Source organism: Brassica rapa, chromosome A01, assembly GCF_000309985.2.
Source record: "Brassica rapa cultivar Chiifu-401-42 chromosome A01, CAAS_Brap_v3.01, whole genome shotgun sequence".
NCBI lineage: Eukaryota > Viridiplantae > Streptophyta > Magnoliopsida > Brassicales > Brassicaceae > Brassica > Brassica rapa.
This window is the reverse complement of record NC_024795.2, coordinates 17,211,900-17,229,935: the sequence shown is the minus strand read 5'-3', so window position 1 is coordinate 17,229,935 and position 18,036 is coordinate 17,211,900. Positions and strand designations below refer to the sequence as shown.

At 38.8% G+C, this 18,036-nt stretch overlaps 3 protein-coding genes across 7 annotated transcripts; 1 reads left to right on the top strand and 2 right to left on the bottom strand.

Annotated features, from left to right (window-relative positions):
• Positions 1-1,259: 1,259 nt before the first annotated feature.
• LOC103847666 (ABC transporter A family member 12) lies at positions 1,260-16,212 on the bottom strand. Of its 4 annotated transcripts, XM_033289061.1 has the most exons (8): positions 14,446-14,561; positions 3,926-3,983; positions 3,346-3,685; positions 3,179-3,258; positions 2,944-3,076; positions 2,722-2,841; positions 2,506-2,630; positions 1,260-2,424 (listed from the first exon to the last, which is right to left on the bottom strand). In XM_033289061.1, the coding sequence occupies exons 1-7, from the start codon at positions 14,460-14,462 to the stop codon at positions 2,518-2,520; spliced, it is 861 nt and encodes a 286-aa protein (XP_033144952.1). In that variant the 5' UTR covers positions 14,463-14,561; the 3' UTR covers positions 1,260-2,424; positions 2,506-2,517. The 4 variants fall into 4 exon arrangements, with proteins under 4 accessions (XP_033144952.1, XP_033144950.1, XP_033144955.1 ...); XM_033289059.1 differs by having other exon boundaries at positions 1,260-2,630; XM_033289064.1 differs by lacking the exon at positions 14,446-14,561 and adding an exon at positions 8,865-9,079 and having other exon boundaries at positions 1,260-2,630; positions 3,926-3,994.
• On the bottom strand, positions 6,088-7,917 carry LOC103847668. The gene has a single exon (XM_009124751.3). It carries the CDS (start codon positions 7,875-7,877, stop codon positions 7,170-7,172), a length of 708 nt encoding a protein of 235 aa, XP_009122999.2. The 5' UTR covers positions 7,878-7,917; the 3' UTR covers positions 6,088-7,169.
• LOC103847634 (ABC transporter A family member 11) lies at positions 14,519-16,319 on the top strand. 2 transcript variants are annotated; one of them, XM_033289052.1, is made up of 5 exons: positions 14,519-14,792; positions 14,887-15,118; positions 15,316-15,677; positions 15,770-15,865; positions 15,946-16,319. In XM_033289052.1, the coding sequence occupies exons 1-5, from the start codon at positions 14,580-14,582 to the stop codon at positions 16,273-16,275; spliced, it is 1,233 nt and encodes a 410-aa protein (XP_033144943.1). In that variant the 5' UTR covers positions 14,519-14,579; the 3' UTR covers positions 16,276-16,319. The 2 variants fall into 2 exon arrangements, with proteins under 2 accessions (XP_033144943.1, XP_018511308.2); XM_018655792.2 differs by lacking the exon at positions 15,770-15,865 and having other exon boundaries at positions 15,316-15,395.
• Positions 16,320-18,036: the final 1,717 nt, after the last annotated feature.

Sequence of the window (18,036 nt, the reverse complement as noted above, 5' to 3'; positions counted from 1 at the left end):
TCCGGAAGTCGAATAGCTGATCTGTTGGAATAGTACTCATCTGGGCGATTGTAGTCGGCCAGTGGTTTCGATCGAGCGTCCTCATCTACAGGTTGAGCAGCTCCTGTAGCATCAGCATCAGGGATTACAGTTCCCTGAGCATCTATTTTCTGACCTGTTGCATTACGCAGATGACCGGCCTGGTCATACAGGTTTCCGTTCTCGTCCTGAGTTAGAATAATAATGTTTACCATTTTTGACGACACGGTATCGATCGACGTACGCGGTGTAGTATCGATCGTTGTCGAACGATTGGGATCGATCGACGATGATGGTCTGGTGTCGGTCGACGGTTGGTTGAGCGTATCGATCGACGACGAAGTGGTTGCGTCGAGCGATGTGGAACGTTGACCTCTACGGATGGTGCGTTCCAAATGAGCAGGATCGTCTGAGAACAGCAAGTCTTTCTCCTTGTTGCTTCTGGTACCGCTGGGCATGCACCTGAAAAGACAAGAAAAAGATTATTAGAAAGGGGGTAAAGAAAAGAATAAAAATTAATAAAACTAAATCTAATGGCGATCTTCGATCCCCGGCAACGGTGCCAAATTTGATACTACACAAATTACCCTAAGGAGTGTTACTCTCTCATCAAAAGAGGTTCAGATGTAGTACTTAGGGATCGAATCCACAAGGAGCTAGGGAACAATTAAATCTAGTGTTTATTAATTCTAAAGGTTATAAATGTTTAAATGAAATAGCAATAGTAACAAGCGAGTAAATAATAAATGTAACTTGGTTGGAAATGATATTAGATGCAGGGCCACTATTCAGGTGTTGGAGATTATAATACCTATAGATGCCTAACTGTTGCATGCATGATATATTAGAGTTCATTCGCTTAGCTCAGTGATCAGCTGTCGCATGTACCACTGGTTAACAGACTAGATCTCGTGTCTCACCGGTTAGTATGCAGACAACGAGAGAGTGTCGATCAATAGTCTATTAAGACGTCGACCGATACACCTTTGCCAACGTCGATCGATTGTCAGTTGAGGACATCGATCGACGGGTTCTAGCCAGGCCTATGCGCGAGTATGAAATGCCCTACTAAGATTCTAAATTGGCGGTTAGCCCTCTCTAGCAATCCTATTATGATAGATTGATGTCAGGATGGGATAACAAGGGTGCTTGAATATGCAATCCTATGATCAAGTTCTAGTTAGCAAGGCTAAAACGAGCAATGAATACAAATCTATCATGAATATCACAACAAGGCAAATCTATAGTTTGGGGCTAATCCCACAAACCTATCTGAACCCTGGATCTAACAGTTGAACTACTCAGACATAGCAAAGCAATTCATATCAATAGAGAAATAGAAACTCATAGAATAGATGAAAAGAAATAGAAACAAGGAGTTCCAATCACAAGTGATCTTCTCTCCCAAATGAAACTTGTAACAAAACTATGTCTAGAAAAAACTCTGTTCTTCTGCCGTCAAAACACTTAGGCAGTATATATTCTACTAGGTTAAAAACTCGTCAGGGCATTTTGGTAATTTGTCTTGGCCTTGGTTTTTAAGTCTGCTGAATCCAAAATGTCGCGTCTGGTGTCTCGACATCGATCGATGGTACTTGTGTACATCGATCGATATTAATCTTCATCTGTCGAGGCATTTCCTGATATCGATCTCAGCACTGATGCGCATCGATCGATTATTCTTCCTCTCGTCGACCTCTACGTGGTCAGCTCGGGTAAAATGTCTTTTAAGCTCCAAAATGCTCCAAAGTCATAGCTTTACTACGAAATGCACCTGAACCTGAAAACATACCTAGAAGAATAGAAAACATAGATATATATATAGTAAAATACCTATATACCATGGATAAAAATGGGTCAAATCCAAGGTATATCACCTGTACAGTCTTAACCTTTGAGAATATTGAAGAAACTAGAAAGCCAATGGCTATTTGAAGATTTAAGTAGATAAAATAGAAAACGGACTGGATGGTATATGAATTGAGCCAAAAGTGCTTGAGTCCTATCACTGACCCAAATATCACCAAAGAAGCAACGTACAACACGGATATGGTTAGAAAATAGGCATATAATCAACCAATATGGACCATCGCCTAGGCCGTGCATTTTCATCATAATCCTTAGACGTTCTTGTTTCTCATACACCAATGATGTCAAGATCACCTGCATGATTTATAGCTTGTCATTTCACATACAATGGGATAAATTAAAAAAAAAAACATCCAAGTGATTTGTAAGAGAGAACTTACGGGGAACAAAACAAGAATAACCCAAGTGAAGAAAAGTGGGCCAAGCAAAGACGCAATGTCAGTATTCAATCTAGTTGCGTGTTTAGGAACTTCTTTGACAAAGTCAAATAATCCTTAGCCCAGGGCCTTTCAGAAACTTCAGATAAGCATTTGATATCTGCAGAGGCATATGTTACAATGAGAGAAACATGATTGTAAGTGGATGCATGACTTGACTCTTGAAAGTTCAACATGGTACCAGATTGACAGATCAGGGAACTCGGACCAGCTTAACAGGCCCAGTTGAAAACTCGTCCTTGTAGGTAGAGTTATACCAGATGGTCACATTGAAGTTTTTCTTATCCGTACTCATGAGATCATATGCTAATGCAAAGAAACAATGAGGTGGATCCTAAGCATACGCTATGAAGATAATATATAAATGTAATAAGTAAATGGAAGAGAATTTTAAAACCTGCAGCGATCTCATTTGTAATCCCAGCAGGGTTTCCCCTATAACTACCCTTGAAAAGCTCATTATTGAAATATGCAGAGTTATTTCTCCAGAGACACAACCCTTGAACACACTTCACCTCTGAGATATTTAGACACAAATCACTTCAGATCAGTTTATCATCTTTCAAGTCAAACTTTTCATTCGAACATCACAAGAAAGAAGTAAAAGAAAAAGTCACACCTGTCTGAATTTTTTCGAGAGAGAGTGGCCATGTAGAGTTTGCACTGCACAGAGGTTGGATACTGTAGATAGGGAGACCTGGGGCAAGACCTGGATCTGCGTAATTGTCTTTATCTGCTGCTATTGGTGAACCCTAAAATAAAAAAAAGGAGATGGAATGAATGTAGACTCTAGCACTCAAATTCAGACATCTATATATATATATATATATATAGCCTTTAAAAGAAAGACATACCAAGATATTATTAGCTAAAGTAGGCAAGAGGTCGGAGGAATTAACCGCAAAAGATGTAGCAAATATATTCGCGGATATAGCTAAAAGAGAACACGCTTGGGTAAGTTTCACATGCACCAAGGATAAATGAAAGAGTTACGTATCAAACAAGGAAGAGAAGCATATACCTTTACCAAGGGGCTGTTTGTCACCAGTCATAAGTATAGTTACAGGACAAGATCCTCCCATTGTTCCTCTACATGACTTGTCAGGAAGGTCTTTGTAGGGAAGAAAATCGATTTTAACAGAACGGAGTTCATGTTGTGGAATCTGCAACATGGCAGGCAACATTGGAGGGTTTGGGATGGGACAAATACCGCCAAATAATTCAGCGTTACTCTTACAATCACCAGTCATATCAGAGACTCCCTTCATCAGCGCATCGAGCACGTGTTGAATCGCTTGGATAATTAAGCAGAGGAAGAGTGGAACTAAGATGAGCCTTACATTTGTCCATATGTGTTTCCTCTGCATTTAGATTTCCATGAATTTAATAAAACAAAATAATCTTACACCACAATTATATATAATAACCAGGGTTGTCCTGGATATATGGAAGTGAAACATTGGTTTACATCTCAAATTTTAAAATTAAATTATATAAATATACGTTTCCAAATTTGTAAAAAAAAAAAGAAGAATTCATACTACTTTCCTATAAACCTTTAAAATTTCAAGACCGGCCTAATAATTATCAGAGAAACCGACCTGGTACGTTAAGTTTTTCCTGAGTAACGCATTTGCCTGCGTCCCAAAACTTGCCAGACTAGGATCAGCCTGTTGGAATGAAAAACTTTGTAGAGATGGAGAAAGTGTTTAAGTGTTTGAAGAGAAAGTGTTTTGTGTGAAAAAGAAAGCTTTTTATAACTTAAGAAGATTTCTTATTACTTGAAAGTTTCTTACAAACTTGGATACTTCTTGATGATACAAAATGAAGGGAAGTGGAGGTATTTATAGCCTCCAAATTACAAAATATCTTACATATTTTAATCCTAAATCTAGAGAATTCTAGCATAATATCTAAGATTTTTTATCCTAATTATCTAGATAATTCTATGAGAATATCTAGATTTTTATTCTAAGGGGGTGGAGGATAATTCTAGATATTGGCTAAGTTTGGGCTAAGCATGATTAGTGAATTGTTAGCCCAAAATGTGATCCAAATCAAGTTTAACTTTCAACACCCCCTCTTAAACGTGATTTGGTTACTCCTAGTAAGCTCCTCATCTTGATGAAGTCTTCTCGCTTGAGTGACTTGGTGAAGATATCATCTGCTTGATCATTTGTCTTCACATACTCCAATTCCACATCCATCTTAGTAACACATTCTCGAATGTAGTGATAACGAGTGTCGATGTGCTTACTTCGATCATGGAAAACTGGATTTTTTGCCAATGCTATTGCCGACTTTTTATCCACAAAGATCTTCGTTGGCTCCTCTTGTGGTAGGTTCAACTCCTTTAGCAAGTATCGTAGCCAAATAGCATGGCAAACACATGAAGTAGCTGCCACATACTCCGCTTCACAAGTAGAAAGGGTGACTATTGGTTGCTTCTTTAACATCCATGTGAAAGCGGTTTCTCCAATGAAAAACACAAAGCCACTTGTACTTTTCCGGTCATCTACGTCTCCACCCCAATCGCTATCGCTATATCCAACAAGCTTGTAATCGTCAGAAATAGAGTAATACAAGCCAAAGTTGATTGTACCGTTGATATAGCGTAGGATCCTCTTGGCTGCCTTGAAATGAGTTGTTGTTGGATGCTCCATGTATCGACTCACAACTCCAACTGCGTGTAGGATGTCGGGCCTTGTGCACGTTAGATATCGTAAGCTTCCAACCAAACGCTTAAAGAGTGTTGGATCCACACTCTCTCCTTCTTCTTCCTTTGACAACTTGACTCCACATTCCATTGGCGTGCAAACTGGATTTGAGTCATCCATCTTGAACTTCTTAAGTACCTCTTTTGCATAGCCTTCTTGAGTAATGAAGATTCAATTTTCTTCTTGCTTTACTTCAATGCCAAGGTAGTATGACATTAGTCCAATGTCGGTCATCTCGAACTCCTTTGTCATCTCCATCTTGAAATCTTCAAACATAATCAGCTTGTTGCCAGTGAATATCAAGTCATCAACATATAAGCATGCAATCAATATATCATTGTTTTGAGTTTTGATATAAAGTGCATGCTCATATAGACACTTGATCAAGCCATTCTCCTTGAAGTACTTATCAATCCGAGTGTTCCATGCTCTTGGTGTTTGCTTTAATCCATAAAGCGCCTTCTTCAGACTTAAGACTTTGTCTTCTTCTCCTTTGACTACGTAGCCTTCTGGTTGCTCAATGTAGACTTCTTCTTCAAGGTCTCCATTTAAGAAGACATATTTTACATCCATTTGATGTATCCTCCAACTCTTTTGGGCCGCCAATGAAATGATTAGTCTAATCGTTTCAAAGCGAGCAACTGGAGCAAATACTTCATCATAGTCGATCCCGGCTCTTTGACTATAGCCTTTTTCCACCAATCTTGCCTTGTACCTTTCAACTTCTCTTTTAGAGTTCTTCTTTGCCTTGTACACCCACTTTACACCAATTGCCTTGTGTCCATTTGGAAGTGAAGCTAACTTCCATGTATCATTCTTTTGAATCGACTTGATTTCCTCATCCATTGCACTTCTCCATGACTTATTTTCTTGGGCTTTTTCAAAGTTCATAGGCTCGCAATCCGCAAATAGACAAAATAGAGTAAGATTGTCTTGATTTTCGGTTACCTCGTAGATGTCGTGTAGACTTCTAAAACGTGGAGTCCTTTCACTTGAGCTTTCATCTCCTTGAGAACTTGTTGTTGGTGAAGTTGGTGGTGTAGCTGGCTCTTCTCTCGGTTGCTCCACATTCTCTTCTTCAAAGGATGGAAAGAAGTTGTAGTCTTCATTATTTGATCTCCACTCCCATTATCCTTCTTCATCAAAGATGCCATTCTGACTAATGATTGTCTTCTTTGTTTCAGGATTGTAAAGCTTGTAGTCTTTGGAGTTAGCGTCATACCCAATGAAGATGTACTTCTCACTTTTATCATCTAGTTTGCTCCGCTTCTCGTCTGGAACATGAGCATGAGCAATGCTTCCAAAAACTTTTAAGTGCGACACACCGGGCTTCCTTCCGCTCCAAGCTTCTTGTGGTGTCTTTCCTAAAACACTTTTTGTTGGAGAACGGTTTGATAAAAAAACCGCACAAGCAACTGCTTCTGCCCACAACTTCTTTGGTAGCTTCTTACTCTTGAGCATGCTTCTTGCCATCTCAAGTATTGTCCTATTCTTTCTTTCCGCTACTCCATTTTCTTGAGGGTTTCTTGGCACCGTTAACTGTCTTCGAATGCCATTATCTTCAAAAAAATTTCAGAAACTCCTTGGACATAAATTCTCCTCCTTGATCCGATCTCATGGACTTGATCTTAAGACCATTTTCCTTCTCAACATGGGCTTTGAACTTTTTGAAATTTTCAAACACTTCTGATTTTTGTTTCAAAAAATAAACCCATGTTTTTCTTGAAAAGTCATCAATAAAGAGAAGGAAGTAGTTACTCTTACCAAGTGAACTTGGTTTGATCGGACCACATACATCTATATGTATGAGTTCTAGTGGCTTTCTTGCTCTTGTCTCCGACTCCTTTGGAAAACTCATCTTGAATTGCTTTCCAAGTAAGCAACTTTCACACAATTGATTGGATGATTGATGCAAGGTAATCCTTTCACCATTTCTTTCTTGGAAAGTAGCTCTAAGCATCCAAGGTTGAGATGCCCAAATCGAAGATGCCAAAGCCAAGATTCCTCCTTGTAGCATATCTTGAGACATCGTGCAATGTCATTTTGAATGTTTAGGACAAACATTCTATTGTTTGACATCGGCACCTTTGTAATAAGATTATTTTATTTATCTCTTAAAGAAAGGCTATTACTTTTTTAGTCGAATGTCATAACCTTTCTCTAAGGGTTGTCCTAGGCTCAAGATGTTGGTCTTCATGCTTGGAATGTAGTAAACGTTGGAAATGAATTGATGATCTCCATTCTTTAAGCGGATGAGAATATTTCCTTTACCTGTCACCTCCATCTTCGATTCATCTCCCAAAGCCACATTGGTTTTCACCGATTCATCGAGCTCCACGAAAATGCTTTTATTCCCACACATGTGGTTGCTTGCACCACTATCAAGGTACCACTTGTGAACCTCATTTGGTTCATCCTTCTTGTAAGCCATCAATAGCATATCTTCTTCTTTTTTCCTTTCTTCAACATAGTTGAATTTCTCTTCAACTCTATTGTTGTTTGGAGTTTTGCCTTCAGAAGCATAATGTCCAAACTTCCCGCAACTATAGCATTTGATGCTTGATTTATCATACCTTGATTTTGGATTTCCTCTTCCACGACCTCTTGATGAGTTCTCTCCTCTTTGGTTGAAGTTTTCTTCATATGGTCTCCAACCTCGTCCATTTACACCACGACCTCGTCCTCGGAAATGACCGCCACCACATCTTGGATTGCTTTGGCCACTTTCTTCCCTGTAATCAATTCTCATCTTGAGAACTTGCTCCACAATATCTTCTTTCTTCTTCTTCTTTTCTTCATAAGCTTGTAGTGATCCAAGAAGTTGCTCCATCGTCATAGTCTCCAAGTCTTTTTCTCTTCAACCACCGTAACAATGTGCTCAAATTTTGAATCCAATGATCTAAGAATTTTCTCCATGATTCTCACCTCATCTAACTTCTCACCATTTCTTTTTAGGTTATTAGTAACCGTCAAGACTCTTGAGAAGTAATCTGAGATGAGTTCTCCTTCCTTCATTTGTAATGCTTCAAATTCTCCTCTTAGAGTTTGAAGTTGTACCATCTTAACTTGTTCCGCTCCCTTGTAAGATGTCCGAAGCTTCTCCCATGCTTCTTTAGACGTCTTTGCTCCAGCAACCTTCTCAAATGTATCTTCATCTAATCCTTGATAGATTAGACAGAGAGTCTTCTTGTCTTTCTTCCTTGAATCTCTCAAACCATCCTTTTGAGTTTGAGATAGACCAGCATCATTCTCCGGTTCACTGAAGCCTTTCTCAACTATCTCTCACACATCATGTGCTCCTAAGATATCCTAAGACTTCAATTGTCATAGTTGCTCTTTGTGAGCAATGGAACTTGGAAGGGAACACCACTATTTGCCATCTTCAAAAGGAACTTGTAGCTCTGATACCACTTTGTTGGAATGAAAAACTTTGTAGAGATGGAGAAAGTTTTTAAGTGTTTGAAGAGAAAGTGTTTTGTGTGAAGAAGAAAGCTTTTTATAACTTAAGAAGATTTCTTATTACTTGAAAGTTTCTTACAAACTTGGATACTTCTTGATGATACAAAATGAAGGGAAGTGGAAGTATTTATAGCCTCCAAATTATAAAATATCTTACATATTTTAATCCTAAATCTAGAGAATTCTAGCATAATATCTAAGATTTTTTATCCTAATTATCTAGATAATTCTATAAGAATATCTAGATTTTTATTCTAAGGAGGTGGAGGATAATTCTAGATATTGAGTTAAGTTTGGGCTAAGCATGATTAGTGAACTGTTAGCCCAAAATGTGATCCAAATCAAGTTTAACTTTTAACACAGCCATCAATGAAGAAAGAAAAAACGTGGGAGAACAGTAAAACTCTTAAAAATTGAAGATGAAAGATCACAATATATAATCTAATATAAAGGAAAAGAAACAAATAGAACTGCCCAAAAATAGATCATATGTGAAGTACACATAGTTGGAAAAAAAAATCATACGTGAACCTTAAAAATTAGAAAGAAAAGATCGCATGTCCGCAAACCTTTTTTTTTAAAAAAAATGTTACCTTACGTGTGGAACCTAATGCTTCTTCTCGCCTAGATCTACTTGATTCTTGTTCGATTGACTTGAGTAACTAAGCAAGAAAGTACACAAGATTTTGTTACCCAGGTTCACCGCACTCTCTTAATGTGGGAAAGCCGCTATATCTCCTGGGGCTGATCTCTGATCAGCAATCCACTACTCAGCTCGATCTTGAGCTCGGATTACAATCGTAACCGTCAGTCTCTTTACTCTCTCTCTTTCTTCTCTCTATCACTCTGAATCAGCTCGAGCTAGAGTTGAGATAGAACGACTTATATAACGTCGCTATACCACTCTCAACTCACGTGATAATACACGTGACTCTTAGCTAACCAAAACCGGTTAAGCTAAACCTAAATGAGAGACTGACGGTTAGATACTTATATACATACTAATACATGGAAACATATCTTCAAATCTCCTCCTTGTCCAAGTATCATGTATGCACTGACTTCACTTGTTGACTCTTGAAATCAACTCCTCCTGAAACCAAGAAACTTCAGATCTTCTTCTTCTGTTAACTCTTCTTGTTAACTCCTCCTGAGCAAGCTCGCTCAACTTCTTATCTCCCTGATAAACCCACCAGGCCTTATAACTTAAACCAACGCTGCTTAGGTTTCTGTGATTCTGAGAAACGTCAAGGCTTCCCGCATTTTCCCGACTGGTAGAACTTTAGTGTAGATATCAGCAGGATTATACTGTGTTGCTATCTTCACAACGTCGATGATCTTCTCACTGACAAGCTCACGAACAAAATTGTACTTCACATCTACATGTTTTGTTTTCTCACGATGAACCGGATTCCTAGAAAGTGCTATTGCACTTTGAGAATCACAAAAGCCTTTCACCAAGTCTTGTTCAAACCCCAACTCATTGATGAATCCTCTTAGCCACATGGCTTCCCTTGAAGCTTCTCCTAATGCTATCCACTCTGCTTCTGTAGTTGATAACGCAATAGATTTTTGAAGACTCGATCTCCAACTCACAACATTTCCACCAACTTTAAATACCATCCCAGTAACAGATCTCCGCTTATCCAGGTCTGCTCCATAGTCCGCATCACAGTAGCCCTTGACTACGAACTTTCCTTCGTTCGTGTACGCTAGCTTCACTTTAGTAGAACCTCTCAGATACCTGAGGATCCATTTAACTGCTTGCCAATGGATCTTTATGGGACTACTCATGAATCTACAAACCATCCCAATAGCATAAGCCAGATCAGGTCTTGTTCCCACCATCGAGTACATTAATGAGCCCACAGCACTCTGATAAGGAACATCTCTCATGTGAAACTCCTGATCCTTCAATTCCTTCTCAGTCGCTGAGCTTAAACGAAAATGTGCTCCTAGTGGTGTTGACACACTTTTAGATTTCTCCATGCTGAAATTCCCCAACACCTTCCAAGCATAATCCTCCTGAGACACGGTTAAAGTGCCTCTCTCTCTATCACGCGTAATCTCCATGCCTAATATCTTCTTAGCATCCCCTAGATCCTTCATCTCAAACTCCGAGCTGAGTATCTTCTTCAGCTCAGCCACTTGAACCTTACTCTTAGACGCCAAAAGAATGTCGTCCACATATAACAGCAAATAAACATAACTGTCTTCCTCATATTCCTTATAGTACACGCAGATGTCATACTCACTCCTCACAAAACCTTGTGACACAATGAACTCGTCAAACCTCGTATTCCACTGACGAGGAGATTGTCTCAATCCGTAAAGAGACCTCTTTAAAAGACACACCTTCTCTGGATAATCCTTATCCTCATACCCTTCAGGCTGTTCCATATAGATGTCTTCGTCAAGATAGCCGTGTAAAAACGCAGTCTTCACGTCCATTTGTTGAAGCTCCATATCAAAATGAACCACCATAGACAACAAGAACCTGATTGACACATGCTTAGCCACAGGTGAGAATATTTCTTGAAAGTCTACCCCTTCTATCTGTGCATATCCCTTCGCCACCAAACGAGCTTTGAACCTAGGATCCTCAACGCCTGCAATGCCTGCCTTTCGTTTGTAGACCCACTTGCAACCTATCGTCTTCTGACCTTTAACTCTGTCAACTAGAATCCATGTTGCATTTTTCTTCAAAGAAGTCATCTCTTCTTGTTCTGCTCCTGTCCACAACTCACTGTCAGGATCCTCTAACGCTTCCTGATGACTGCTGGGCTCAGGTCTTCCAGCATCCTCCATTATCAAATATGCGAACCCGGCAATCACCTCATCTCCTTCATACGTCTGATAGTCTTTAAACTTTGAAGGTTGTCGTATCTGCCTCTTCTCCCTGTCTCTAACCAACTGGTAACTGCTCACATCTTGTTGACTAGACGTCTCAGTTGCTTCAGTCTGAAGCGCAGCTTTACCTCCACCAGTTGAGCTTGAAACTTCTTCTTGAGTATTAACCTGTTGTTCTTGATCACCTGCAAGATCAAGACTCGAACTTTTATTAGTTAAATCATATGGAACAAGGATAGAAGTACCTGAGGATTCTATCTTGTTGATGTCTTTGTACATCAAGTCTTCTCGAAATATGGCGTTCCTGCTGATGACACACCGTTCATCATCCAACAACCAAACTCTAAACTCCTTTACTCCCTCAGGATAACCAGTGAACACTCCTCTTTTCGATCTCGGGTTCAGCTTCCCTTCGTCTGTGTGCACATACACCACGCACCCAAATCTCCTTAAGCCTGACAAGTCTGGTAATGCTGTAGTCCATCTGTTCAGGAATCTCAAAATCTATAGCTGACGATGGAAGCCGGTTGATGACATATACAGAAGTAGAAGCCGCTTCTGCCCAAAACTTGAGCTCCAAGCCGCTCTCACTCAGAATACTGCGAACCTTGTTCATTATGCTTCGGTTCACTCTCTCAGCAACTCCGTTTTGCTGAGGAGTATAAGTACATGTTCTGTGTCTTACTACTCCTTCTTCTTTACAAAACTTGTCGAATCTCAAGTTGCAATACTCGAGACCATTATCTGTTCTCAACTTCTTCACTTTCCTCTCGGGCTGTATTTCAACCATCTTCTTCCACTCCACAAACTTCTCAAATGCTTCGTCTTTTGTCCTGAGAAAATATATCCTCGACCAATCATCAATAAAAGATATGAAGTAATGACAGCTACTGAGACTCTCTGGTACGTTTGGTGACCCCCACAGATCAGAGTGAACATAGTCAAGTTTCTCTTTGGTAACATGCTTTGCTTGCCAAAGCTCACTTTATGAGCCTTCCCAATTACACAGTCTTCGCAAAAATCGAGACTCGTGAGACTTGACTTGTCAATGCAACCTTCCTTGTCCAGCACTTCTAACCCTTTCTGGCCTACATGTCCTAGTCTGCTATGCCAGAGCCTTGTTGCAGCCATCTTAGCTTCCTCGGAAGACACTTGATTAGACGCCGTAGCAGAGCAAGCTTCCACTTTTACTGCACTGCCTTTTAGAATGTACAACGTATCATTCCCTTTACGTTCTCCTTTCATAATCACTACACACCCTTTAACAATCTTCACAACTCCTCCAGAACCTCTGAATTCACAGCCTTTCTGTTCAAGAGTGCCTAGAGATATGAGATTGCGTGCGATCCCTGGCATGAATCTCACCTCGTGTAGTACAAAGGTAGTCCCGTCCTGATTCCTGAAACGTACAGAGCCAATGCCCTTGACTTCAGTATGACTGTTATTAGCCATTCTGACCTTCCCTGATGCTTTCTCCTGCAGATTGATGAACACTTCCTTCCTTACCGTCATGTGAAACGAACATCCAGTATCAAGTACCCATTCTTCGAAGTCGTTCTGACTCTGAGACAAGTTTACCTCGCACGCTATTAAACCTACCAGATCTTGAGCATCATCTCTAGCCAACGATGACTCAGGCTGGTTTCTCGATTGAGGCTTTCCTTTGTTCCTCTCAAGCCACTTGTAGCACTGTTTCTTGAAGTGACCTTCCTTGCCACAGATCCAGCAAATTTTCTTTCCTTCCGCAGACTTTGACCTTGATCTTCCGTACTTCTTTCCTTTGCTTGAGGACCAGTTCCTATTCTCTGATCTTCCTCTTACGAAGTGACCTTCTGAACTTGTCCGAGACCCTGAAGTGTCCTTGAGTTCCTTCTCCTTTGACTTAGCAGAGCTGGTAACATCTTCCACTTTTATCACATCCCTGCTATATTTCAAGGTCTCCTTCAGCTGATCATACTTCGACGGCAACGAGCTGAGCAGCAGTACTGCTTGTACTTCCTCTGGAACCTCAATACTTAGATGACTCAATTCTCCAACTATCTTGAGGAAATCATCTACATTTTCATCGATTGATTTCCGTCTTGCATCTTGAATCCATAGTGTTGGAGCTGCGCATGAACTCTGTTAGGTAGAGATTTTGGTTGGTAAAGAGTCTCCAGTAATGACCATGTATCTGCTGCTGTTGTACATCTCTCGATCTTCCTCAGAACATGATCTCCTACGTTCAGGAAGATCATATTCATCGCTTTTTCGCAACGCTCCGATCTCGCATCTAGCGCTGCTTGCTTCTCTTTCTTCGCATCAAGATCATCATCATCCGAAACTTCATCTTTAACCTCTGAGCTTGAGGTCTTAGCTTCTAGAGCGTCTTTCTATCCAGATACGCTGAGAAAAGCGTACATCCTTCTCTTCCACAGAGAGAAGTCACCATCTCCATCGAACCGTTCGATCTCGATCTTAGATCCAGTCATCGGTAGCGACATGGATCACCTTCAAGAGCACCTCGAATCTTCAATCGCGATCTCCTCGAAGCTCAACACAGGCTCTGATACCAATTTGTGGAACCTAATGCTTCTTCTCGCCTAGATCTACTTGATTCTTGTTCGATTGACTTGAGTAACTAAGCAAAAAAGTACACAAGAGTTTGTTACCCAGGTTCACCGCACTCTCTCAATGTGAGAAAGCCGCTATATCTCCTGGGGCTGATCTCCGATCAGCAATCCACTACTCAGCTCGATCTTGAGCTCGGATTACAATCGTAACCGTCAGTCTCTTTACTCTCTCGTTTTCTTCTCTCTATCACTCTGAATCAGCTCGAGCTAGAGTTGAGATAGAACGACTTATATAACGTCGCTATACAACTCTCAACTCACGTGATAATACACGTGACTCTTAGCTAACCAAAACCGGTTAAGCTAACCTAAATTAGAGACTGACGGTTAGATACTTATATACATACTAATACATGGACACATATCTTCATTACGTATTTTTAGATATAGAATAGGTATGAATTAACAGAAGAGAAAACGTTCCTTATGTTTTTTGAAAAGTAACAAAAAAATATCTTGATAATGATTTGCAACAAGGCTTACCGCTTCTGTATCAGCATTTCACGGCGTTGTTCAAGAAGAACCTGCTACTCTCATGGAGGAACAAGAGATCTACATGTCTTCAGCTCTTCTCATCATTCTTCTTCATCCTTGTCATAATCTGTATCGAGGAAGCTATGAAGGCGAGCGAAGCATCCTCAAGTGCCTACAAGAACGTCACGGATCCCATGCTTCTGTTTTCGCTGCCTATTCTTCCTTGTGAGGATAAGTTCTTCGTGAAGCTTCCTTGCTACGACTTTGTATGGAGTGGTAACAATAGGCGTCGTGTGACTGACATCGTCTCTGCAATCATGGCTAACAATCCGGGGAGACCAATTCCGACCAACAAGGTTAGGTTCTTATTCTGTTTGGTTCTTTTTAGTTTTAACTTAATATAGGTTCTGAAATGTTTCTCTTGTGTGTGTGCCTGTTTTTTTTTCTCAGGTTCAATCGTTCAAAGCGCCTGAGGAGGTCGATGCATGGTTTATGTCACATGCTTTGCAAGTCCCAGGAGCTTTGCATTTTGTGGAAAGGAATGCTAAAATAATCAGCTATGGAGTTCAGACAAATTCCTCATCGGAGAAAAAACGTGGTCGTGTTGAAGATCCAACCTTTAAGTTCCTTGTTCCTCTTCAAATAGCTGCAGAGCGTGAGATTGCAAGGTCTTTAATGGGAGGTACCATCTTGAAATGTTTGAGCTTAGAGACAAAGTCTCATATTGAAAGTTGAAAAACTCATAACTAGTACTAATAAGTTGAAAAGTCTTCGTCAGTTAGTTTTTCATTACTTTTTAGTTGGAAATTCATAAACGTACATGTCTTCTTTTGACTTTTTTTTATTCATAAACGTACATGTCTTCTTTTGTTATTTCAGATCCAAAGTTTGGTTGGGATTTTGGATTTAAAGAATTTGCACGCCCAGCTATTATAGCTGAAGTTATCTCTGCACTCAAAGTAATGGGACCAATCTTTTTTCTTGCCTTCTCCATGTTTGGTTTTGTTCTCCAGCTCGGTTCTCTTGTTACCGAGAAAGAGCTAAAACTTCGTCAGGCAATGACAATAATGGGAGTTTTTGATACAGCTTATTGGTTATCATGGCTCACATGGGAAGGACTCCTTACGTTTGTCTCCTCACGCTTCTTAGTCCTCTTTGGAATGATGTTCCAATTCGATTTTTTTTTGAAAAACAGTTTCGTCGTTGTCTTCTTACTTTTCTTGCTTTTTCAGTTTACTATGGTAAAATTAAAGATCCCCATCATTTTTTAATTATTTTCCATTGATTTTTGCTGGATTATCACTTAAAACTTATCTATCCTTTGTGTTACTAGATTAGCCTAGCGTTCGTGCTATCATCTTTCATTAGCAAATCATCTTCAGCTACAACTGTTGGTTTCCTTGTGTTTCTCATTGGCTTTATCACACAGGTTTGATTCTCTTGGCTTTAACCTTAGCTCCTCAAATCGTGACGACTTCTTCTTACTAGTTACAATTTCTAAATACTCAGATTGTATCAGCTACTGGATTCCCTTACTCTAACGCTTATCCTACTTCTCGCCGCGTGATTTGGTCACTCCTCCCACCCAACACTTTTTCTGTGGGCCTTAAGCTTCTTCTTGATGCAACTTCAACTCCTGCAAGTTCTGGAATTAGCTGGAGTGAAAGAGCTGTATGCGAAGGGGGCATGTCAACTTGTGTACTTTCAATTGTATGTGGACGGACATTCATAAAACATGTTTCATTAATTAATCAAGGCACATTTGCTAAAACCAACCCAAATATTCAAGTCAAACCTAAAAGTGTACCCCACTTTCAGTCAAATGCAAAACCAACCTAAAGGATAGTGAAAGTACTATTTAATCTTTATGACCAAACAAAAAACAGAAATGTATTTTACGTTTCTATCCTTTAGAAGTCTACACATAATAAACGAAGTCTACATATATATAGGGTCTGACTGGTTCAAACGCAGCGGTTGCGGTTGCGGCTGCGGGCGTTTGCGGATGCGGGTGGTTGCGGTTTCTAGCGGTTTTAAAAGATTTGTACGACTGGTTCTGCGGTTAGAAATTGGTGCGTTTGCGGGATACTTATGACTGGTTAACTACCAAATACAGCAGCGGTTAAATAATAAATTAACAATATTTACATTTTATATAATTATAAAAATATCAAAATCATAATATTATAATAAATATGTAAATTATATTTTCAAAGTTATAGTTTTAAATTTTTTAAATTATAGAAAATATTTTTATTTTTAAAATTTATAATATTAATTAAAATATAATAGATATATTTTAGTATTTTTATAATTCCATTTTAAAAAATTTATTTTTATTTTTATTTTTGTATTTATATGGTTTTAAAAAAAAAGAAAAAAAAATTTATCCTCCCGCAACCGCCCGCAACCGCAAACGCTAGCTGGAACCAGCTTTTGATTTTAAGAGGTTCGGAGCGGTTTGAAGCGATTTGTAGCGGTTTGTATGATTGTTTCGAAACGCTGTCAACCGCTACCAATCGCAAAAGCTGCGTTTGCGGGTAGTAGCGGGAAAACCAATCAAGCTAATAGACTTCCTACGAAGTCTACATTATAGACTTGTTTTGTAGTCTACACTCTAATTTAATCTAATAATTTAGAAGTCTACATTATTGTGATATTTTTAACTAATCATCAATATAATAGATAATATGAATAAATAAATTAAAATTTCATATAATTAAACAATTTTGAAGAATATATACTAATTTGGTTATCATGTGTTAGACAATGTTCATAGTTTAGAAGCAAAAAGTTCTAATATGTTATGCCTTTTAGTGGTTGATTTCATAGGGTTAGATTTTAGATTTTATTCTTTTTTTTGTTTTATTAACTTAAATCTGCATATTAATGTTTAGTAGTTTATATTTTGTATAATTGAGACTTTTTGATTATCAAGCAAAACATTTAGGGTTTCCGATTTGGGGTTTAGGGTTTCGTAGACCTACAATAAAGTCTATTTATCTGAAGACATCCTTTTCACTCTATATTTTGCAATTTTTTTAACAAAAAATCATTATATTTAAACTAAGTTAAGTTCCTTAAGAATAAAAAAGTGAAATCATATATTATAAATATTAAAAAATAAAAAATAAATGTAATAAATCATATATTAAAATTATTAAAATAATAAAGAATAACCAATAATGAAATTATTATAGTAGACTTCCAAAAAGGTCAACTATGTTATAGTAAAATCTACTCCAAAATTTTAATTTTAGTAGACTTCAAACGGAGTCTACTGTGTCGTAAATTTTAGATACAGCTAGCGAGAGAAACTTCAACACCAGAAATCCGGTGGAGGCTATGAGACTGATAGAATATCTAGCAAACAGCAGCAGCACCAAGAACACTGACTATGAGAGGAAGAAGTCTGTTGCATCTCTAGGAAAGGAGCAGATGGACGAAGTTAGAGCAAAGTTAGATGTGGTTCATGAGCTTCTTAGGAAGCATGTCTGTTCAGCTGAAGGAGAAGTAGCGTGCGGGTATTAATTTTCATGTTTATATATATTTTACATAATTAGAATATATTTTTAAAGTTACTTATATGTTTAAATGTTT